The following is a 24432-nucleotide window of genomic DNA, read 5'->3' as shown; positions in this document are numbered from 1 at the left end:
AGCATATGTTTGGAGTCAAGACCTTGTGGTAAATCCAAATATTCCAGACCCGTTCAAGCTAGGATAGTCGAGTGATACAGATAACATTTCCAGTACCTATCCTGTCAGACATTGCAATAGCTCCCGAGTCTGTTGTCGAGCTTGTTAGGTGCGGATGTGGAATAAGCAAATGCTCCAGAAGATGTTCCTGCAGACGACACAATCTGACTTGTACAAAAGCATGTGATTGTAGAGCAGATGAAGAGTGTACCAATATGATAGGCCTACAGCTGTGCACCAAACTGAGGAACTTATGATGACAACTAGGCATTTACATGCATCAAGGTCAGCTCTATCATAAATGTTTGAAGTTGAATTACAATATAGAAATTCCATTGCATAAATGCTGAAAAATTAATCTTAGCCAATTTCAAGACACTTTGGCGGCCATTTTGAAAGGTTAAATGCACCTATAATCTCCTTAAACAATATTGTTGTACTACAGATGTTTAGAATCATTTTCTTATCCATATCTAACAGAAATAAGATAGATGTATTTTACTCTCAATGATAGTAATTGTTCAAAGTGGTATGCCATATTACAATAAAAGGCGGCCATTTTGGATTTAGAGGCCATCTTGGATTGGAGAAAATGGACCAAATTAAGTTTTTAGTTCTCAGTGGATTCTCAGAAACATAAGCAGTGGAAATAATCAGGAAAAGGAAAGAAATCAATGTCCTTATAGCTGGCAGACCATTTTAGACAAATTGGCGGCCATTTTGGATTTGGCAGCCATCTTGGATTCTAGAAAATGATCCTTATTATGTTCTTAGTGGGTTTTGACAATCAAAAGTATAAATAATCATTAAGAAAAATATGACTTTGTGCGCTTTAGGGACAAATACGGCTTTAAAAAGGCTAAATATAGTGGCCATTTTGAATTTCAAAATGGCACAAGACACACTCGAAAAAAAATGGAACCAACTCAGGTTTTGTTACCTAGGGTATAAGGAAGCAAAATAACCTTGGTTCCACTAGTGTAGCAAATTTTGCACTGACTTATGATAATTCTACGTAACACCATATACTACTAATCTAATCACAGACATGATCTGCACCAAAATAGCAAATATGGAGGAAGTAAACTAAAATCCACTGTTAACAAACATTTTGCCTGACAATAAGAAAATAATTATATGTTGCAGCAGATATGGTTGCTATCTTTGAAACATGTTACACATTTTCAATTGGGTGTAATATTAATGTTGATTAACTTTTGTTTTGATAACAGTGGAAGCTGGTAAAATTCACCAAGGTGTTAAAGAAATCAAACAAATCCAGATGGACTCAAGAAAAGGTAAGGTAGTTTGTTCATCTGCATGTAATTTTACTGTCATCTCTCAAATGTAGAATTTTAAATTGAGCCCATTTTGACAATCTTGAGTAATTTGGAAGCAAGTAGAAAACTCATTTTTCTGGGGCACTAAAGCAAATCAATTTCACTTGAGCACTGTGTTTATAGTACACTCAGTTGTAGTTTAGACAAGAGGTACAGTTCTAAGATATTATTAATATGGGTATTAAAATGAATTTTGAATGAATACATGTCAGAGATTTGTTGTGGGAAGTAAAAAAACAAAATAAGGTCAGGCAAATGCAAAGAATACGAGGGTGGGGGGGGGGGGGTGACTTCAAAGTCCTCAAACATGCATACATATCTTATTTGGTCCTATAGCACTACCGGTGCCCGGTTAGGTACCGGTGACTCTTACTATCATGTCCTGGTGATGTAATAGATTGTATAAATTATAATAGTTAACATTTATATAGTGTTATCGTAAGTGTTCAGGGTACGATAGAAAGAGCCATCAATACCTAACCAGGCACCGTTATTGCTATAGGACCAAATAAGATGTGGTGCCTTACATGTATATTTATTTTGGGCTATTTTTCTTTTCTTTTTTTTCTTTCAGACTCTGACCAAAAAACAAGTGAAGCCAAAGCCCTGCTTGTTGATGTTAAAGATGGTATGTGGAGTTCAATGGTTGATTTTAACAATTTTAATTATTGTCACATCCATTATGTAAAGGGACATGTATATAATGGCAAATTTTCATGTTTGGGGGTGTTTGTGACAGGTCACTGCAGGTGTTTGACGTAAATTTTACAAACCGGTTTCACAATTATTTTGATGATATAGCTTTATATAATAGTGTTCGAATATAGAATTAGTTGATTGATTCAGGTCCTGATTGGTTTTTGAATTGGGTCCTGAATTGGCTGATTGAATCAGTCCTGAATGGCTGATTGAATCAAGTCCTGATTGGCTTATTGAATCAGTCCTGATTGCCTGATTGAATCAGTCCTGATTGGCTTATTGAATTTGGACCTTATTGGCTGATTAGATCAGTCCTAAATGGCTGATTGAATTAGGTCCTGAATTGGTGGATGGAATTAGGGGCTGATTGAATCAGCCTAGATTGGCTTATTAAATTAGGTCCTGATTGGCTGATTGAATTAGGTTCTGATTGGCTTATTGATTCAGATCCTGATTGGCTGATTGAAACAAGGTCAAATTGTTAATTACAATCAAATAAATTAGACCAGAGAACTGTCATGACTCTGTATAGTCCTTTGCATATAAAGAAATGATAATGGTGTTATTGGTTTTTTTTTCAGGCATCCATAGACTTGAAGACCAGAATAGTCAAAGTGAACAACAATCACAAGGTGAGATGGTAAAATATCCTGTGATATGAAAGACCACAGTCTTAACATAGGGTCATGTGTCTTATATTGGGTGTACTTGGTGTACTTGTATAATTTGATATTTAAAACCATTGGTACTATTTGACCTAATATAATCACAGACATGATCTGCACCAAAATAGCAAATATGGAGGAAGTGAACTAATTCTAGAGTCCACTGTTAACAAATATTTTGCCTGACAATAAAAAAATAATGAAATATGTTGCAGCAGATAGGTTACTATCTTTGTAACATGTCATAAATTGAGTGTAATATTAATGTTGATTAACTTTTGTTTCAGTGGAAACTGGTAGAATTCACCAAGGTGTTGAAGAAATAAAGCAAAACCAGATGGACTCAAGAAAAGGTAGTTTGTTCATTTGCATGTAATTTTACTGTCATCTCTCAAAAGTAGAATTTGAAATGGTTATTGGAGCCCATTTTGTCAAGAGCAATTTAGAAGCAAGTAGAAAACTCAAATTTCTGGGGCACTAAAGCAATGTAATTTCAGTTGTAGTTGAGACAAGAGGTTTGTGTTTACAATCACAAGATGTACAGTTCTTAGATATTAATATGGGTATTAAAATGAATTTTGAACGAATACATGTCAGAGATTTGTTGTGGGAAGTAAAAAAACAAAATAAAGTCAGGCTAATGCAAAGAATACGGGGGGGGGGTGACTTCAAAGTCCTCAAACATGCATACACATCTTATTTGGTCCTATAGCACCATCGGTGCCCGGTTAGGTACAGATGACTCTTACTATCATGTTCTGGTGATGTAATAGATTGTATAAGCATAATATTTAAAATTTATATAGTGTCATCATTTTTTATTTAGATAAAAAAATGAAAACACTATACAATGTTCAGGGTATGATAGAAAGGTCACCGATAGTACTATAGGACCAAATAAGATGTGATGCCTTACATGGATATTTATTTTGTGCTATTTTTCTTTTCTTTTTTTCTTTCAGACTCTGACCAAAAAACAAGTGAAGCCAAAGCCCTGCTTGAAGATGTTAAAGATGGTATGTTGAGTTCAATGGTTGATTTTAAGCATTTTAATTATTGTCACATCCATTATGTAAAGGGACATGTATATAATGGTAAATTTTCATGTTTGGGGGTGTTTGTGACAGGTCACTGCGGGTGTTTGGCATAAAATGTCACAAACTGGTTTCACAATTATTTTGATGATAAGCTTATAATAGTGTTCGAATATAGAATTAGTTGATTAGCTGATTGATTCAGGTCCTGATTGGTAATTGAATTGGGTCCTGAATTGGCTGATTGAATCAGTCCTGAATGGCTGATTGAATCAGTCCTGATTGGCTGATTGAATCAAGTCCTACTCAGCTGATTGAATCAGTCCTGATTGGCTGATTGAATCAATCCTGAATGGCTGATTGAATCAGGTCCTGATTGGCTGACTGAATCAGTCCTTATCAGCTGATTGAATTAGGGCTGATTGGTTGATTGAATCAGTCCTGATCAGCTGATTGAATTAGGGCTGTTTGGCTGATTGAATTTGGTCCTGATTGGCTGATTGAAATAGGTCCTGATTGGCTGATTGAATCAGCTCTGGATGGCTTATTGAATCAGCTCTGGATGGCTTATTGAATCAGGTCCTGATTGGCTGATTAAATCAGTCCTGATCAGCTGATCGAATTAGGGCAGTTTGGCTGATTGAATTTGGTCCTGATTGGTTGATTGAATTAGGTCCTGATTGGCTGATTGAATCAGCCCTGAATGGCTTATTGAATCAGTTCCTGATTGGCTGATTGAATCAGTCCTGATCAGCTGAGCTGATTGAATTTGGTCCTGATTGGCTGACTGAATCAGTCCTGATCAGCTGAATGAATTAGGGCTGATTGGCTGATTGAATCAGTCCTGATCAGCTGATTGAATTAGAGCTGATTGGCTGATTGAATCAGTCCTGATCAGCTGATTGAATTAGGGCTGTTTGGCTGATTGAATTTGGTCCTGATTGGCTGATTGAATTAGGTCCTGATTGGCTGATTGAATCAGCCCTGAATGGCTGATTGAATCAGGTCCTGATTGGCTGATTGAATCAGTCCTGATCAGCTGAGCTGATTGAATTTGGTCCTGATTGGCTGACTGAATCAGTCCTGATCAGCTGATTGAATTAGGGCTGATTGGCTGATTGAATCAGTCCTGATCAGCTGATTGAATTAGGGCTGTTTGGCTGATTGAATTTGGTCCTGATTGGCTGATTGAATTAGGGCTGTTTGGCTGATTGAATTTGGTCCTGATTGGCTGATTGAAATAGGTCCTGATTGGCTGATTGAATCAGCTCTGGATGGCTTATTGAATCAGGTCCTGATTGGCTGATTAAATCAGTCCTGATCAGCTGATCGAATTAGGGCAGTTTGGCTGATTGAATTTGGTCCTGATTGGTTGATTGAATTAGGTCCTGATTGGCTGATTGAATCAGCCCTGAATGGCTTATTGAATCAGTTCCTGATTGGCTGATTGAATCAGTCCTGATCAGCTGAGCTGATTGAATTTGGTCCTGATTGGCAGACTGAATCAGTCCTGATCAGCTGAATGAATTAGGGCTGATTGGCTGATTGAATCAGTCCTGATCAGCTGATTGAATTAGAGCTGATTGGCTGATTGAATCAGTCCTGATCAGCTGATTGAATTAGGGCTGTTTGGCTGATTGAATTTGGTCCTGATTGGCTGATTGAATTAGGGCTGTTTGGCTGATTGAATTTGGTCCTGATTGGCTGATTGAAATAGGTCCTGATTGGCTGATTGAATCAGCTCTGGATGGCTTATTGAATCAGGTCCTGATTGGCTGATTAAATCAGTCCTGATCAGCTGATCGAATTAGGGCAGTTTGGCTGATTGAATTTGGTCCTGATTGGTTGATTGAATTAGGTCCTGATTGGCTGATTGAATCAGCCCTGAATGGCTGATTGAATCAGTCCTGATCAGCTGAGCTGATTGAATTTGGTCCTGATTGGCTGACTGAATCAGTCCTGATCAGCTGAATGAATTAGGGCTGATTGAATCAGTCCTGATCAGCTGATTGAATTAGAGCTGATTGGCTGATTGAATCAGTCCTGATCAGCTGATTGAATTAGGGCTGTTTGGCTGATTGAATTTGGTCCTGGTTGGCTGATTGAATTAGGTCCTGATTGGCTGATTGAATCAGCCCTGAATGGCTGATTGAATCAGGTCCTGATTGGCTGATTGAATCAGTCCTGATCAGCTGAGCTGATTGAATTTGGTCCTGATTGGCTGACTGAATCAGTCCTGATCAGCTGATTGAGTTAGGGCTGATTGGCTGATTGAATCAGTCCTGATCAGCTGATTGAATTAGGGCTGTTTGTCTGATTGAATTTGGTCCTGATTGGCTGATTGAATTAGGTCCTGATTGGCTGATTGAATCAGCCCTGAATGGCTGATTGAATTAGGTCCTGATTGGCTGATTGAATCAGTCCTGATCAGCTGATTGAATTAGGGCTGATTGAATTTAGTCCTGATTGGCTGATTGAATTAGGTCCTGAATTGGCTGATGTATCAGTCCTAATTAGCTGATTGAATTAGGGGCTGGTCGAATCAGTCCTGAATGGCTGATTGAATCAGTCCTGATTGGCTGATTGAATCAGTCCTGAATGGCTGATTGAATTTGGCCCTGATCCGCTGATTGAATTAGGGCTGATTGGCTGATTGAATCAGTCCTGATCAGCTGATTGAATTAGGGCTGATTGGCTGATTGAATTTGGTCCTGATTGGCTGATTGAATTAGGTCCTGAATTGGCTGATTGAATTAACGGCTGGTCGAATCAGATCTTGATTGGCTGATTGAATTAGGTTCTGATTGCCTGGTTGAATCAGGTCCTGATTGGCTGATTGAATTGGTCCTAATTGGCTGATTGAATTAGGTCCTGATTGGCTGATTGAATCGGGTCCTAATTGGCTTATTGATTCAGGTCCTGAATTGGCTGATTGAAACAAGGTCAAATTGTTAATAACAATCAAATAAATTAGAACAAAGAACTGTCATGACTCTGTATAGTCCTTTGCATAAGAAATGATAAGGTGTTATTATTTTTTTCAGGCATCCATAGAATTGAACATAAGGAACAACAATCACAAGGTGAGATGATAGAATATCCTTTGATATGAGAGAAACCATAGTCTCTTATATAATTATACTAAGTCCATTGTCCTTGAACTATTATTATGCATCATAAATTTCAGATAAAAAACATATCTGTCCTGGAACACATCATTTGTCACAAATCAATCAATGTACGTTTGTTTAAACTGATATATTGGACTTTGTCATTTTGACATTTGCTTAAATGTCACTTGGTGGTTGTTATTAACGCCCTGCGGGGCAACCCAAAAATCCGAAATACCCCGGACCGAAAGCGGATCGGATTGAAAATTGTTCTGAATTTACAGGTTGTGCGGATCGGGGCATATATATCATCAGTTAAGGCCAGATAACAGGTGGTCATGAAAGCAGACAAGACTTGGTGGTTTAAGAACCGCCTTGTGATTAGTTCTGAACAGATGCAGTTGGATCAAAGCTGATGAAGTAAAGGCTATGTGTCACTGTGTAATGGTATAACAATCACTCTGTTCTGTAATCTTGTAATGCCCTTATGTTTAGGTGTATATGTAGGTATCTTAGAAAGCCATCATCAAAAATTGAGAAATGCTAAAGTTCCAGGTTTAGGGAATTCAACTTTTATATTGAAATTCTCAAATTACTCAATTTTTCCTTTATCTTAGGAGAGGTTAATATTACTGTGGATGAAAGTCAGAGTCGGGACGTGTACAATGTTTCTGGAGACCAAGCTACCATAACAGGAGACCAGGTCAATGTGACTCGTGACCAGGTGAATGTTACTGGAGACCAGGTGAATGTGGCTGGTGATCAGGTGAATGTGGCTGGTGACCACACATCTATTGCTGGGAACCAGAACATTGATTGTAGAGACCAGGCTATTTTTTCTGGAGCCCATCGCAATCAAGGAATTCAAATGAATATCAATGCTGCCAACCCTGTGTTACATAATGGTTAGTAGAAAATATAATAAGTCAATATCAAATTTCTTCAAATTCCCACAAATGCCAGTGCTCAATCCTCATTCAAAAGTAATACAGCTGTAATTTTTCAAGACAAACAGATATTAATTTAGCTACATAGTAGTTTTGGACCTATTATATAGACTAAACAAAATAAAAGTTTGATTTCAATAAATAACCACTGCTTGGAAAACAGGAGGAGGCTCCCATTTTGCATATTAACAGTCACTAAATTTTAATAGTCAAGTAATATTTAGAGTTTTCATTGTAAATCTATATTGCTATTTAGAAGCACTTTAAAGCAAGAGTGAAATTCTACCATAATTTGGCAATAACTAAACCTGGATGGAATTTAATTTAAGTAGGTTTTGTCCATACAATTTAGCAATCACAACGGCTAGCACTGATACCAGCTTATGATATAGCATGGACATTTATGCATTTGTGTTACTTTTTCACTGAAAAAATGATTGGGGGAGGAGTATATTATAGGGGAGCATCTATTACAGATAATACGATAGGTGTATAACTTGTCACTAATTTGATCACAATTTTCATTTGTAATGTCCTTCCTTGTTTCACAGCTCCTGTTTTGCAGTCTAGAGTGGATGGAGAATTCTGTCTAGCAAGACCTGGTATTGACATTGGATCTCTGTCACAGGCAGCAAATGTTCTTTCCAGTAATGGGAATGCAGTGATTGTTAACAATACTTTTAATTATGGGAAACGGTGTGAACCTGCTGGTAAGTAAATAATTTTGATGTGATCAAACAAAATGAGTTGAATGTCGGGAATATTGATTTTGAGATATAGCCAATAATAGTATTAACTTCCTTTGTAATTGTTCTGAACAACACTAAAATGACCATATCTCTGGAACCGTAAGTATCATTATGATTGGGGTTTTAGCAAAATAAGTTTCAGACTCATGTAATGAAACTGAATTTTGATTTTCATCGATATCAGACTCATTACACTTGATATCTTTTTACTTATTAATACAATCAAGGATTGGAATGTCCTCCCTGAGCACATCAAATCTATTACTCAATAACAAAATCAATTTCAAATTTGAGTAGCGTAGAAATACAATTTTGCTTTCTATTTTCGTTTACCGCTATAAATGAATATACATCATAATAATTTTAAATATGCTGTCAAAAAATTATCAAGGAAATGCAGAAGTGGTTGAGTTGAGACTTGTCCTTTCTTTTGAGTTGCCTCATCCACTTTTTTTACCAAATGTTATCTTGATTTTCCTGGTTCCTGAAGTGTTTTTGTGTTTTTGCAAGGTGTTATGTATGTATATTTTTATAATATTTCATGTGAAATACTTTGTTGAACTTGAATGCCAAATGAAATCAATAAAATCAAAAGACAATCAATCAATTATACATATGTGCATGTGCATGTGGAACAGCTGTCTCCATGTGTTGACATCACTATAGAAAAGTATCACTTTTTCTAAAGCACATTCACTAGCTCCATTTGGTTACTTGCAATGATAACTAATTAGTGGGGTACAAATGCAAAATGGAAAGAAAGAGTTAGGATTAAAGATGATTTATTTACTTTACTTAATTATTTAAATTGAAAATGTACATGGAAGTTGACTGACTGTACTACTACTGCTATCAGATTCAACCCATCGTGAGACGTTTTTCAAACAAATCCAGGCTACCGGGCGTTCATGCATATTATGCACGCTAAAGACGAGTTACAAATGATTGACCGGCAGCCTGAATTTGTTGGAAAAACGTCCCACGATGGGTTGAATCTGCTATAATACTAGTACCAATATTGTTTAAAATCCTTTTTACACAGCCGTGACTTTCTGTGTCTTTTTTCTTACAGGATCTTCTTCTTTCTTCTTACACAGCTGTGACGTTAGTTACATGCTACATGTTACATGAAATTTGTGGGGTCAAAGGTCACGTAGGGATCACAGGGGTCAAAAATGTGATTTCAACTCAAAATGCTACTTCTCCCACAAATTTCGTAGGACAGTAAGGCCACTTGCACACATGCATTGTTATTACCCATTGTCTGTAAAACATACACAGATTTGAGGTCAAAGGTCATTAAGGGGTTACTTCCAGGGTAAAATCAAATATCTTCAAAAATCAGCCAAGAAAAACATAGGAGAGTGACGGTATGTGCACACGCAAATTATGTTAACCTGATAAATATGTGGTATTTTTTTGTTTGGGGTCAAAGGTCATTAAGTGGTCCCTTCCGGTATAAAACGAAAAACCTTCAAAATGCTACTTCTCCCACAAATTACGTAGGACAGTGATGCAACTTGCACACATGTATTGCTATTATTCAGTGTCTATGAATCATGCACAGATTTAAGGTCAAAGGTCATTAAGGGGTCACTTCCGGTATAAAACCAAATTCCTTCAAAAAATTTTATTAGCTACGAAAAACATACGACAGTGACAGTATGTGCACACATGAATTATGTTTACCTAATGTGTATGTGGTATTTTTTATTTGGGGTCAAAGTTCATTAAGGGGTCACTTCCGGTATAAAATGAAATACCATCAAAATGCTACTTCTTCCACATATTACGTAGGACGGTGACGTAACTTGCACACATGCATTGCTATTACCCAGTGTCTATGAATCATACCCAGATTTTAGGTCAAAGGTCATTAAGGGGTCACTTCCGGTCCAAGACGAAAAACATTCAAAGTGTCCCGTCTGTCACAAATAACATGGCAGAGTGATACTATGTGCACACATGCATTGACATAAGCCAATGCCTATGGGGTTTTCGTAGATTTTAGGGTCAAAGATCATTAAGAGGTCACAACACGGCTGTGTTTGTGGTCTTAGACCACAACTATGTCTAGTATTTATATATTTTTATTTTATTTATTACACTTTATAACTGGCACAGAAATGATAAAAATATAATATTGCACATAAGTTACATCAAAAATTAAACAATATCATAACAGGAACAAAATTTAAAAAAAGTCCAGTGAATGGCTGGTGCGAAAAGGTGCTATGCACCTCTAAGACCGCCCCACCAAATCCAAAAAGAAGGGAGGGGAAAAATAAATTGGGGAAAAATGCATGGTGAGTTTTGAAATGGAAAATAATAAACTTCAAAATATGTTGGAGATATCACATTATTGCTTAAATATGACCATAATTTTGAGGTTAAGTTTCGAGTTGGATTCAGAGTGGTTTTCATGTGCAGTGTGTGAGTGCTGGCCATGTTATGACATGGAATAGAAACCTGTATTAAAAGTGAGCATAATTATGGGTGGAAACCTGTTTGGAAGGAGGGGTGTGTAATTATCCTCTATTTTCCCAATAGTAAAAAGGTGTATTACCACATTGTTTTTGAATGTGAGAAGAATAGTATTTAATACAAGGAAACTTCACTGCATGTTATTCAATTTAAGAAATAATTTCAAGCCGCCTCATTAGAAGCAAGTTAAGGCCTCCAGCACTTCTATGCCTGCTTGGGCATTTCACTTGGATCAGTGGTGTGCCTGGGGGTGGCTGCTATGGCTCCAGACTCACCTAAAAACATTCATTTTCATTCTTACTATCTCCCCCTGAAACTAAGCTATTGTTATCTTATTCTTTCACAGAAATGGTGATCAGGGTTGAGTTATTCCAAAACATAGTCCAGACCAATGCAGATTTAAGTCAGTCAGTTAAAGTACTAACTAAAATAAATGAATTGCTGGTAGAAGAAAGCAGAAACAAGGATCGTACAATTGAGGCATTGAAAGAACAAGTTGTTGCCTCAACATGTCAACCTGTTGGACAAGAACCTATGCAACGTGTGAGTGACAAAATGGGACAGTCAATGTTTGAGAGGACGCTATATGCTGTTGGCAGCATGTTTTGTCGGAATGCATTTGGACGATTGGATAGAGGAAGTGTGGGCAGCATTCTCCTGTATGTTCGCTTTGGCAACCGCACTGAACTTACCAACATCTGGCAGGCATATCGAGATGGCAGGCTTGTAGAAAATTTGACCAGGGTTATAATCACTGAGGATCTGGAAGAGAAGTTTGGCTGCAGGGTTCATCTTGATGTCAAAGCTGATGAAGAAGAGTTCCAGAAAGGAATGAGGATCTTTGACCAATTAGGTGAGTTTGGAGTTTAAATTTAAGTGGCCCATTGCAAAGCACCTACTCATATGGTCCAGTTAAAGTGTCACTTTGGCTGGACCATGTGAAAGCCTTTTCGTCTGGTCCATTACGCCACCATATATTGCCCAGCACTGGCCCAATACTGGGTCAACGAAGTTCACTTCCCAGTTTAGCAGCACATAACCCAGAGGTGACTTGGTTCTTTTCTTACACTATAAACAGGTCTCATGTATCAGGAAGTGCCAATTTCCATGGGTTAATTGCACTGTAGTATATATAAATTAAGGTATTGTACCATCAGAGTGGGTTGTTACCATGTCACAGCCAAAAGGGAAAACGGTGTGCTAGTTTGAATTCATAACCTCATGAATATGCATGATGCGTATGATCCAATCATATTTTATTATTTGTGAAAACGCGAACAAAATTTGAGGTCATTAATATCTCACAATTGACTCGGACGCATAACAATGACTTCCGCGTCTCTGACGTAGCAATCAAAACATGGGGTGATCGGGGCCCCGAACATGGATAAAGAATTGGCATTGGGAATTGCAGCGTCCAATTCAAATGGCGACTACTACCTTCAAAAAAAATAAATAAAAAGCAGCCCCGATCACAGCAGGTAAACCAATAAATATGCACACACATTCTAAACAAAACAGGGTCCTCTTTTGAATGAATATTGAATAAATATAAACAATTTTTCCTAATATGTTTGTCCCTGTGTTACGTGATCGAGTGAGCTCCCGGAGTGAGCTTTACGACCTGCGTCTAGGTCTCAGCTGCTCCCGGCATCTGTTGCTCTCAATATTAATATGATTGCATCGTACGACGTGACTCAAAACAAATACAATTGGGGAATGCCAAACAGGAAAAAACAAAAGAATAGGCGAGTCACAACAACAAGAAATAGCAACAACAACAGGAACCAAACGATACTTATACAATTAAATTATTTTAAGGCCCTAGCCTCCGTGACATCCCAGTGAAGGTGTAAAATACAAATTTGTTATTGCCTAAGTGTACTTGAAGGATAAAGTCATTAAAATTGCCAATTAGATATTTTTGAAATGAAACATTTCTTCTTCTACCATTGTCTACCGGTGAGTACATTCCTCTCTTCGAGAGTATCGTCGTACTGTGTGCAGTGCAAATGTGGACGAGCCCCCCCCAAAAAAACCCCAGGAAAACAGCAGTATGGTGGACTATTGACAAAACTGGAAAATAAATCTTATATTTTGTTTGTAAAATAAATTACACGTCCGGCTTTCGGCTTTAAAACCACTAACAAAATCTGAATCTTGATTTTTATTTATTTATCATCCAGATGAGAAAATTACTGAATGAATAAGCCTATTTATTATTTTATATGTTAATTTGAAGCCCAAAATATCATGGCCCTATATAAAAATAGTTATGCTGGCCGGGCATGCTGGTTGTTCTTTCCCATGTTCCTCACAATATAAACAATTAATTTCTTCAGGTATTTATTCACAATCATTTTGTAAATGGTAGACCTAACAAATATCATGTAGCGAAACATCATGGCACAGGGGCCTAACATGCTAGCTAGGCCTAGCATTTGTTGTTCCTCACCATAGGAAGTCAGTCATCGTAGTGACGGAGGTGTGACGATGTGAGTAGGCTACCTCGGGCTAGGTAATTTAAACCTGGAACTGTTTTTTAAATTAATTTTTAGAGCATCATTCCATTCTATTTTTCTCGGATCATTCTGCAAGTTTGTTTAAACGGCCCTCGCATGCTCGGTAAACGGTCGCGCCGTGCAGAGACACTTGCATGCTCGCGCTCATGCCGGGCAGGCATGATGCTTGGTTGGATCCTGATATTGACCAGCAGTGCCAGGCTTAAACAAAATGCTCAAGCCAGGCTTAAAAGCGTAGTAATCATGATGATATAAATTATAAGCATGCTGGCCAATATGGAAAAATAGGGCCTACAGATTTGAAGATACAGTGCATGGAAAACTTGAGCTCTATTTTTACTGTCAGCCAGCGGTAAGTACGGTATAATTGTCAGCCTTTGGTGGGTCAAGAGAAAATTCTGATTTTAAGCCAATAAAATTGTAATCACATTTATAAAACCTATAAAACCTACTCGGTATTTTCCTCGGCCCAAAACAAAACCCTCCAATTTCACACAATGACCTCAAAAGAGATGGTGCGCAGTTATTATTGTCTAATCAGTGAATTGTAATAGGACCTAATTTAGATCCATGGCTATGAGATGCATGGTATATACATTAATTACAAAGTTTTTGTCTTCTATTTCTGTAGTATAGGATTTTGCTGTAAACCTGTTATTGTAAAAAAGTGTAAAGTGAACACGATAGTAAGTGCTGTGTGATCACTCGGCTCAAAGTTAGTATCCCCAGATGGATATAGTCTTTCAGGTCACAACTACCCAAGGGCAAAAGCACCTTATGCCCAAGAACACTTCAGAATGCACAACACTCTTTGTATCAATGTGGCCGTACACCACAAATGAGCCGCAAAGTCGGCCCAGTCAATTTTGTTTTATTTTGTGTTCAGAAAATATATAATATCATAAGCTTTACAATGGTATCATTTGACTTCAAACAATATCCAGAAGCAGGGTTATGGTTTGTTGATCTTTGCTCCTTCGAAAAAATGGGATCTTATTTCGGTTCTACATGTGTCTCTTTTTCCATATTGCTGGTATACAAATATTACATGCCTATGAGTGTGATAGTAATAAATATCAAACAGTCATAATTGGTAGTCATTTCAAATCATCCCCAAGTCAACAAGGTTCAGGAATGTCTTCTTGTTGGTCTCCGTACAGCTCTTTGTTGCTTATGCTTTCTATGGATGCTGTACAATGCCCTAAGTATTCAAATGTAACAGCCATCCAACTCTTTAGATAGTTCGGAAGTTATGGTCCAGGCTTCGCATCCATATGTTAATACAGACTGAAGCCACGCAACAACAAGCTCACTCCTTCACATCCACATTAAGCAACAGGTTTTTTTTTACATTATGCATTGGAATGATCACCTAATGGGGATTTCCAAATTCATAAATTGACCTGACTGACTTTGTTATTGCTATTACATGAGAAGGGATTTCCATCTTTCATGAAACAGCTTTAAATGTAAACAAAGTTCAATAATCAAATTAAGTTACTCAGGGTACATCACAGTAGAATTTGGGGACAGTAAAAGCCACCAATTACATTACAGATTAGGTAGTTATCAATAAGTGTGTGAGAATTGACCGTATCAATTTGATTTCTTGATGTCTTTACAGAAGCTGACAAAGTTGTTCTCCCGTCATCTATGAGTGACTGGACCATTCATCATGTAAGGCAGTTTCTTCTTCAAGAAGGAATTTCAGAAGAAATCTCAAATATGATATTTGAAGAAGAAATAGATGGTACTGTTTTTCATGGTTACACTGCAGAAGAAATGGCTAATGATTTCAAGTTGTTGAAAAAAGGTCCATTACGCAAAATTCTGAAAGCACGAGACAGATTCTTATCCCAGAAGCAAGTGATTGAAGAGAAACCACATCTTGGAACACTCGCATCTTCATCGGTAGGAATGAGTAGTGAAGAGAGCCATATGACCCAAACACCTGATATGAAATTACCTGTGGGCAATATGGGAGCAAGAAGCGTGCAAGATGTCGGCAATATATCGGGTGCAGGACCCAAAACATCAGCAAGCCCTTCACAAGAAGATGATCAGAAACCACCTCTTGATGCATCTTCATCTTCTTTGGAAGGAATGAGCCATAAACAAAGCCACAGTAATCAAAAACCTGACATAAAATCATCAGTAGGAAATGAGGGGAAAAGTAGCTTGCAAGACGTCGGCAGTATACCGGGTGCAGGACCCAAAGCAACAGGAAGCTCTTCACAAGAAGATGATCAGAAACCACGTCTGGATGTACCCTCATCTACTTTGGTAGGAATGAGCAGCGAAGAAAGCCACAGTCACCAAAAATCAGACATGAAATCATCCGTAGCAAGTCCTGAAACAAGTACCTTGTCAGATACCAGCAGTGCATCAGGTGCAAGACCCAAAGTAAAAGCAACACCTTCACCACAGATGGTTGAAGCTCAAGCACTTAATCGCCCCCTTCCAGCCGAAAAGAAAGTGGATGTTTCTACGTTATCAGAGGCAGAAAAAAATCTCCGTCTGCTCCTTTTGAGTGATGAGTCTGAAGACGAGGTGAATTTAGACAACTCCTACTTCCCTGTATTGGTAGCAAACAGACCTCTTCTCCATTCTGCTCAATATTCAGAGGAATTTGAGAAATGTTTCTCTTTCATCTCTGCAATTAATTGGTCAGTTGTGTTGGATTTCAATGCTGATTCAAATAAGAGTGGTCTTGCAAGATTCTACAGCAGAAAAAGTAAAGCTAGGTGGCAGGATCCAGAAACAATAGTACCAGCTAATCTCAACATATCTGATGTACCATTATGGATGTTTTGCAATGGGAGACAAGATGATCCAAATGTATGCAGTCCACGATTGCTTCGCCAAGAATGGCGTGAGCAGCGAAGAGAAAGCATTGAGAATGTGATAAGTACATTTGCAAACCCATCAGTCATTCCTTCTGGTCGTGCTGTCACCATTTTCCTCATTCTATCAGACGATGACATAGGTATTTTGAGTGATGCCTTCAGCAAATTCTACACTGCATTCCACGGGATGGCAAATATCACTTGCATCTGTGCAGATGAAGGGCTCTACAATTTGTGGGCCAAAGAAGCGAGCAGTATTTGTGGAGGCGCACAGGTTTTAAGGGATAGAAGCATTGTTGGAGTTCCATGGAATAACATTAACAAGTTTATGAAAAGAATAGCCAAAGCAACTGAAGCCACTACATTCACTTTGCCACATGCCCGGATTCCAATTGATGAAAGAAAACTTCAGAGCTGGGAAGATTTATCGGTTGTTTGCAAAAATGAATGTGAAAACACAGATATGGATGAGAACAACCCAGACTTCAAAGCATTCAAGAAAGACAAAGAGTTGAAGTTTTATAGGGGACACAAAGTCCAGTGGTGGAATTTTGCTTTCAATGATCAAGAGTACGACCATGTCTTACAGAGGACTGTGTACAACAAGCTTCAAGCAAAAGTAAATTTTGCTCTACAAGCTGGAACAAACCTAGTTGAGGTTATCACAATCTATCATCAAGCCGGATCAGGTGGAAGCACTCTCGCTCATCACATCCTTTGGGAATTCCACCGAGACTACCGTTGTGCAGTTGTCAACAGTTTGTCTTCTCCTGATACTGCCAGGCAGATTCTTGACTTGCGAAAGTTTGGTTATACAACAGAGAAGGAATGCCAACCTGTGCTTATTTTGGCTGATGATTTAGATGAGTTGGACCTTGACCAGCTACAGTTTGATCTGGAGACCTTCTCAAAGGACAGTATGACAAGTAGAGCAACTGCTGTAATTCTCCAGTGCAAGAGAACTTCAGAACCTCAAGATATGTGTTCCAGAGAAAGTAAAAATGGATCGGGAAGATCCGGAATCACAGTGCAACATGAGTTGGATGAAAGAGAAAGGCAGTGGTTTCAAAGAAAATACAATGAGCTGGAACGCAAAGTCAAAACTAGCAATGATTACCAGCCAAAGAATCTCATTGCTTTTATGGCTATGAAATCTGAGTTCAATCCAAAATACATCCAGAGTGTCGTGTCTGATGTTCTTCCAGATGTACAGCAACATTCGGAGCGTGAGTACAAGCTACTGACGTATACTGCAATAGTGAACAGGTACAATGCAGATGCTGTGATACCAGTATATTGTTGTGACGAGTTTATGGCAAAAGAAAGTTGCGTGAACAGTCCTACACCATGGGAGAAAACTGTCTCTGGTTCTTTCAACATGCTGATGATACAAGCTGAAGTTCATGTACAAAATGTGGGCAGCGTGAAAGGTGTTAAATTAGTAAGCCAAGAAGTTGCAGAAGAAATAACCAAACAGCTGGCTGAGGAAAAAGACAAACCTGTTGCTGACTTAACTGCTGAGCTTCTGTACTCAAATATTCTTGGTTCTCAAGCATACGTCAAAGACCGATATCTGAAACCTACAATTCACAATATCTTGATCCAGAGAAAAATGGCACCAGATGGAATAATGTCCATGTTTTCAGATTTGATTGAGCATGTTCTTCTCAAAGAAGGTTATGATAAGGCTCTCAACGTTCTCAATCAAGGATACCAAACTTTGAATGATCCCATTTGTGCCCAGCAGGCTGCAAGGTTGTGCATTAGACAACAAAGTTATGAGAAAGCTCTTGAATATATACAACTCGCCTTGCAAAACGTGCCAAAAAATTCATACTTCTTGCACACAAAAGGCGAGATCTATAGAAATCAGATCCAAGATATTGATGCTCAGCACTCTGTAGGAGACACCAAAGCCCGATTGCCAGTGGATGAAATCGAAAGAATCTGTAGACTAGGTTTCAGTGGCATAAAAACATTCAAGGATTGCCAGAGGTATGCTGAGGAAGAAAACCGTGACAACTTGTATGGATGTTTTGGAGAGGTAGAAATTTCCTTGACGCTCATAGATAGCATATACAGAATGGAACCATTTAGTGGAACAGGCCCTCAGGAGCAATTGAAGAAGTATCTTCTTACTGAGGCTATTCCAGATGGACTAGAAGAATTGACTGAATTCCATGAAGACTTCAAGAAGCTGAAGGAAAGCATCGACAAAGCCCTTGCAGACATTGAAAACTACACCACCCTGTTCAAGGATAAGGTTCGCTCACGATATGGTGAGAAGCCATTTGGTGTACTGCAACAGCATTCAAACCTTGTCAAAGGTTTCCGCAAAGATTATGCAAGATTTTTTGGTGTTCCTCCAAACTCTACACCACCAGAAAATCCAGCTGATATACCAGAGTGGAACAGAGCTAGAGTAGTTGCCTTAGGTGCTGATTCAGTCTATGACATCTTCGAGCTTGCCAGTGACAGAAATAATGAAGAGAATCGTGCAAAGCTGAGGGAGGTATACAATTTACTCTCTCAAATCAAGCCAGCCAAATTCAAAGACTTACGTCTCTTGATTTGCTCCATTTTGGCACTCTCCTGCATGGATGTCCAAGGCATAGAAGACTTGCCTTCAGTAGACAATGTGCATGAGTTGGTGAGACGGCTGAATGAGAAGTCTGCCAGGGCTGATGTTATAGGTCCATTCTTTCGATTAATGTTTCTATGGCCCCATCCTAATGCTACATCTCACAGGCTGAAGTACAATGGTGAGCTGAGATACTGTGCTGAAGATCTCAGGAATAGATGGGATGAAAAGGTTACAAAGAAGCAGAATCGCAGCCAAAAGATTGATGTTTACAACCCTACTTGGCATCAAAACAGACCAAGGCAGAAACCCAGAACTTTCTTTTTCTTGGCCAATGGAAAAGGACTTCGGCAGTTTGCCCACATACATGAGTTGAAAGCAACACAGAACCACCTAGATTCAGATAGAGATCAGTTTTGGGATCAACCCGATGTCATAGAGAGGCTCACACTACTGAATGGGACCCTGTACAACAACAACCTGTTATCGTACAAAACACAGACAGGCGAAATCATTCGGATCACACTCTCAAAGCCACAACCATGCAGAACTGTTAGTCAGGAACCAGTCGAGTTTTACCTGGGGTTCAGCTGGAGTGGCCCAAGAGCATACAATGTCAAGTACATCGAGCCTGTTAAAGAGGAACAACTGCAACCAACCAAGCAGGGAGGGTCACAGCTTGCCATTGAGCCATGGACATCCACATATTCTACACAGATTGACAATAGAATAAAGGAGCTTCGGAAGCAGAAGATGGACATGGAGGTGTTACAAGATAGAGAGAAGAAAACTTTGAAGTACAAAGAGGTATGTAAGCTATAATAAACATCTCAAAAAAAGTAACTACCCCGTTTAAATAATGGCCATTATTAAAAAAAGGGCTATTAGATTACAAATCTGTCAAATGCATCGTTGGAAGCAGAATTTATTTCTAAGCATTTTGACACCTCATTTGATATGATAGCCTAGAAAACAATAAATACCGGTCAATTTAAAGTAGTGAGGTCCAGATTTGAAAGTTGCACTTACATACAAATTTTTACAATACAAAAACACTTGGATATCATTACACAGATTTCCTTCCATTACACTGAATATAAAATCAATTTCAAATCAAAAAACAATTTACTGCAACTTTCAAATCTTGGGTTACATTGATTTAAATGAGGTGTCAAAATGTGCAGAAATAAATTCTGCTTCCAACGCATTTTACAGATATGTAATACAATCACCCGTTTTTTAATAATGGTCATTATTTAAGGGGGGTTAGTTACTTTTTTTGAGATGTTTATTATTGTCTTAAAGCCGTAATGTATGATTTCCGTCAAATTTGAATTTTGTTATTCTTTCTTTCGGGTTTCTGTTCATTATAAGCTGAAATAAATAGGTAAAGCAAAAGAAGCACCAAGTTATTTTACCCGTTTAACGTGGAGTACTATGGCGGACTTAAAGTCATGACTTTATGTCAAAATTGTTCTGTTGACATACAAAGACAAATTTGGCTGATTCCAGTTCTATTTAGGTGTAAAGGTGGGAATTGTGTAAACATTACAAATATGCAAAAAAAAATTCATGTTTGAAAAAATAAACCAATTTCATATTATAAGATCTTACATAATGGCTTTAACATAATTGTAAATCTTGTTTTTTTTTTTTTTTTTTTAAATATGTGCAGTTGTGCATGATACCTCATCAAGCTAGAGAATTTTGGTTGTTGAGTGAATCATTTGAAAAGAAAAAAATTGTACATAAAAATATATAAGTGAATCACAACAAATATGAAATTGCAAAAATATGTCTTCAGATGAACTGTCAACAGGAACATCAAGTTATTCTTATATCAGTTTCGAAACACTAACCTCGAAACCAAGCGGAAGATATATTTGATAGGTTACCTTATTGGTTTTATATTGTTTTGAATTGTTATTCATTATTTTCCTGTCAACAGAGACAGAAGTTGAAGGACTTGCCCAAAGTCAAAAGTGAGTTACGAAAATTACTGGAGAAGAAGAAAGCACAGGAGAAAATTTAGCATGCTCATTTCTGTTGGAAGTGTATAACAGTCTTTTTGAAGTGTAACAGTATAACAGACATGCTGATATTTATTGGAATTTGGATTGGCCTCTACACAAAATCAACATGATTATGTAACTGCAACTGAACTAAAGTTTGTTTGGCTTATAATAGGCACAAATTATTTGTTTTTTGTTACTGTGCATGTCATTAAAGCCCCAACTCACCCTCGCGTAAATTCATATAAGCGTTTGCCAGTCATGCATTACGCAATGCACAACTGACATAAGTGCGTGCACTTGATTCTATATCAATACACAGGTGTTATTTGTGGGGTTTTTTTTGCCTATTATAAGCCAAACAAACTCTGATCAAAAAGCATCGATCGCCACTGAACATCGTCACTTCAACTGCAGTCACTTGCCAACATTTGTGCGGACAACTATAAGAATAGGACATTCTTCAATAAGTTGTGCACTCTACAATTTGTTTCACCTTGAGTTTGCCGGACATCAGTGCTTTTATGCGGTTGCGCCGCAAGCATGCTAACAAATAGCCGTTGTATGTATGTGTATATATATGCGCTGCAGGATTAGGTTAGCAGGCCATATTTGATATGTCAACCAGCAAAATATGCACAAGTACTTTACTATATCATTCAGCAAATTAGTGTCCGTCTGATTATCGCGTAAAAGGAACTAGGCTACGCAGTTTGACTAGCGAATGAGGTGCTGATGTGATTATGGCGTGATTCAATTAGCCACTCAGAGCCCCACTTCCGTATATGCCATAACCTGCGCCAAATTGACAGACCGCTGAAGTACTGTGCTGAAAACTATACCAAATTACAATGTATGCAGACTCTAGATCCAGTCAAGGATGTCCAGGAACATGAAGAAACACTAGAGACTGTTTTTGAATTTGAACTCTTGTTTCCTCCTTGTGACGATGGTGTCTGCAGACAGCAAATCCAAACCTGTGACAACTACTGTAAAAGTGACAAATTTTATGCTACATTTATTTTAACGCCTTTCACGTTCCAAGCAGCTCACGGCCCTGCACTTCTTAGATCGCCTTGATAAGAGTTCGAAGCCCTGTCGTCAACAGAGGGCAGTAAACTCGAGGTAAAGAATATCACATATCTTGCTAATAAGCTGGTCAGTAAACGTAGAAAAAGCCCGTTTCTGGTGAAAATTGACAAGTAACTTGCACAAATTTCTAGATACAGTTACTATAAGGTCGATGCGATGTATTCAAACCATTTGTTAACCATTTCTTTTTTAAGGAGCAATAATTATTTATCATGAATATTATTGTCATGTTGATGACATCATAGTTACTCGCATTTTGTTCATTTTTAAATTTTGAAACATTTAACGCTCAAAAGTCACACAAAATCAATCACATATATTTTTCTTTATTTCACCAGAGTGTCCTTGCCAAGATTCTTGCATCGGACCATGCGCTTTCTCAAGAAAGTGTTAGGTCACTTCTGTACAATTCTTATAATTTGTTTCATGCATACAAATAGCGATGCACGTTTTTGTTGTGTTTTTTGATAGGTTTTCATGTCCGATTTTAACGATAAAACATTATTCCCTATAGAAAAACAATATGGCAAAACATACAACAGTTTGTAACATTCTCCATGAACTTAACCATCTATGTTTGTGATGTAATTAACGTGTGTAATGAGATTTTCTCTTTCTGAATCTGACTTGTAAAATATTATTTTTCATCACAATAATTATTTCTCATCAAATTCATACATTTCTGGATCAAAAGTCAGGTAAAACACTTTGTGGTTTTGAAATTTGGTTTAGAAATAACGCTTATAAAATCATTTGGGCTGATCAAGCAGTTGCTTTTTATGATTTTCAAGGCAATATGCATAAATGATGAATCTGCATGTACATAATTTTTCACTTCAGTAAGCTCGCTCTTTTGACCAACGTTCATTATTGATCACGGGTTATATTGTATGCGATTGACATCAAAGAACCACATGTGTATGAGCTTGTGCATTGAATTGAATTGCACAATGGTTATTCAGGTTATTGATCGCTAGATGGAAGCGAACATGATACATATTACGTAGGATTCCATGCCTGTGCGGGGATTTGAACCCTAGCGACCAGAACTATGAACACTTTGAATTGTTAGCACCATGCAGGGCCGTGAGCTACCATGAAAATAACAACATATGTGACCCGTTCTGATAATACCAGTCGCAGTTTTGACATTTCGTGATTTAAATAAAAATGTCAGCACTAGACAATACACTTTAAAATGATGAAATTATATAAATAGCATCAATACTTTTCAAGATATGGATAATTTTGTAAATGATACCTTGATATTTTTGCCAAATTGCTATTCTGAGTAATGGGCTAATTAGTTTCTTGCCTTACACAGGCTTGAATAGGGATTGTCATTGTTCAATTGTTAATTATTGAACAAATAAGCCTCGTTTTAATAAGTACTTTAAAGTACACTTAAAGTTCACTTAGTCCCACAGTCCAATATCATGAAATTAAGAATTTCAAAATTTGACTTTTTTTTAAAGGGAATGTCATTTTTAAAGGTCTATAACTCAAATACATGCCGGGCGACTTGTACCGGGTTTTGTTGGAGCTGGTCACATATATGTGAATATATTCCTTTTGTGTAATGTAAGGAAGGTTAGAATTGTGAATTTGAAAATAAGGGCAAATTGACAAAGTGTGTAAAATTAATTAACTGATTAGCAGTTGAGTGGATCGTAATCAACTTGGTCCATCCGATTTTTTCCAAATTTATTTTTTAACAAGCATAAAAGATACTAACTATTGCATAAAGGGCATGCACTAGGTGCAGTTTTTGCAAAAGTGAAAATTGTACCGTTTTATAACAATGTTTTGAACTTAAATTGACACATTATACCAAAATATGGGATTCCTCCGTCCAGTATTTCTTAAATTATTTAATTGGGTATTTTTGCATTTGAATTTCCACTAAATTGTGTATTCTATTGAGTAAATGAACAATGAAACTACTAGTTTTCGCAAAAGTTAAAGTTGTACCATTTTATAACATACCAATGTTTTGTACTTAAGGGTATATGATGTATTGTTGGTCTAAGCAGCAAAAAAAATGTAGTTCACAGCATCTTGCTAATGGTAGTGAGCTTTAGCAAAAATTGCATTGCTCAATTCATAGCGAGCGTGTAGAAGAATTCAAATATCACAGATATACTTTTGTAGGTCCTGTGGTTCTTGAGTTATGTTGTAAAGAGGGCTGAAACAACAAAACTTTTGTAAAACGTACATAACTCATTTAACAATAAATTAATTAAGCAAGTTTTCAAAGTATATGATTTGTATAATGAACTTTTGCAAAACACCAACGTGTTATTTTTCAATAT

The 24432-nt window shown here is 37.6% G+C and overlaps 1 protein-coding gene across 1 annotated transcript in view; it reads left to right on the top strand.

Annotated features, from left to right (window-relative positions):
* The window catches only part of LOC140172774 (uncharacterized), a 37669-nt gene extending 15522 nt beyond the window's left edge, over nucleotides 1-22147 (top strand). Inside the window, exons 10-20 of the mRNA XM_072195903.1 lie at nucleotides 1272-1337; nucleotides 1954-2007; nucleotides 2660-2710; nucleotides 3031-3096; nucleotides 3706-3759; nucleotides 6822-6860; nucleotides 7505-7792; nucleotides 8386-8544; nucleotides 11414-11920; nucleotides 15214-19823; nucleotides 20965-22147. Of these exons, the coding sequence (XP_072052004.1) occupies nucleotides 1272-1337; nucleotides 1954-2007; nucleotides 2660-2710; nucleotides 3031-3096; nucleotides 3706-3759; nucleotides 6822-6860; nucleotides 7505-7792; nucleotides 8386-8544; nucleotides 11414-11920; nucleotides 15214-19823; nucleotides 20965-21048 (5978 nt within the window). The 3' untranslated portion in view covers nucleotides 21049-22147. The remainder of the gene's footprint in view (nucleotides 1-1271; nucleotides 1338-1953; nucleotides 2008-2659; nucleotides 2711-3030; nucleotides 3097-3705; nucleotides 3760-6821; nucleotides 6861-7504; nucleotides 7793-8385; nucleotides 8545-11413; nucleotides 11921-15213; nucleotides 19824-20964) is intronic.
* Nucleotides 22148-24432: the final 2285 nt, after the last annotated feature.

The sequence above is a fragment of the Amphiura filiformis genome, chromosome 16, assembly GCF_039555335.1.
Source record: "Amphiura filiformis chromosome 16, Afil_fr2py, whole genome shotgun sequence".
Classification (NCBI taxonomy): Eukaryota; Metazoa; Echinodermata; class Ophiuroidea; order Amphilepidida; family Amphiuridae; genus Amphiura; species Amphiura filiformis.
Note: the sequence above shows the minus strand (reverse complement) of the source record. Positions and strands in the feature narration are given on the sequence as shown.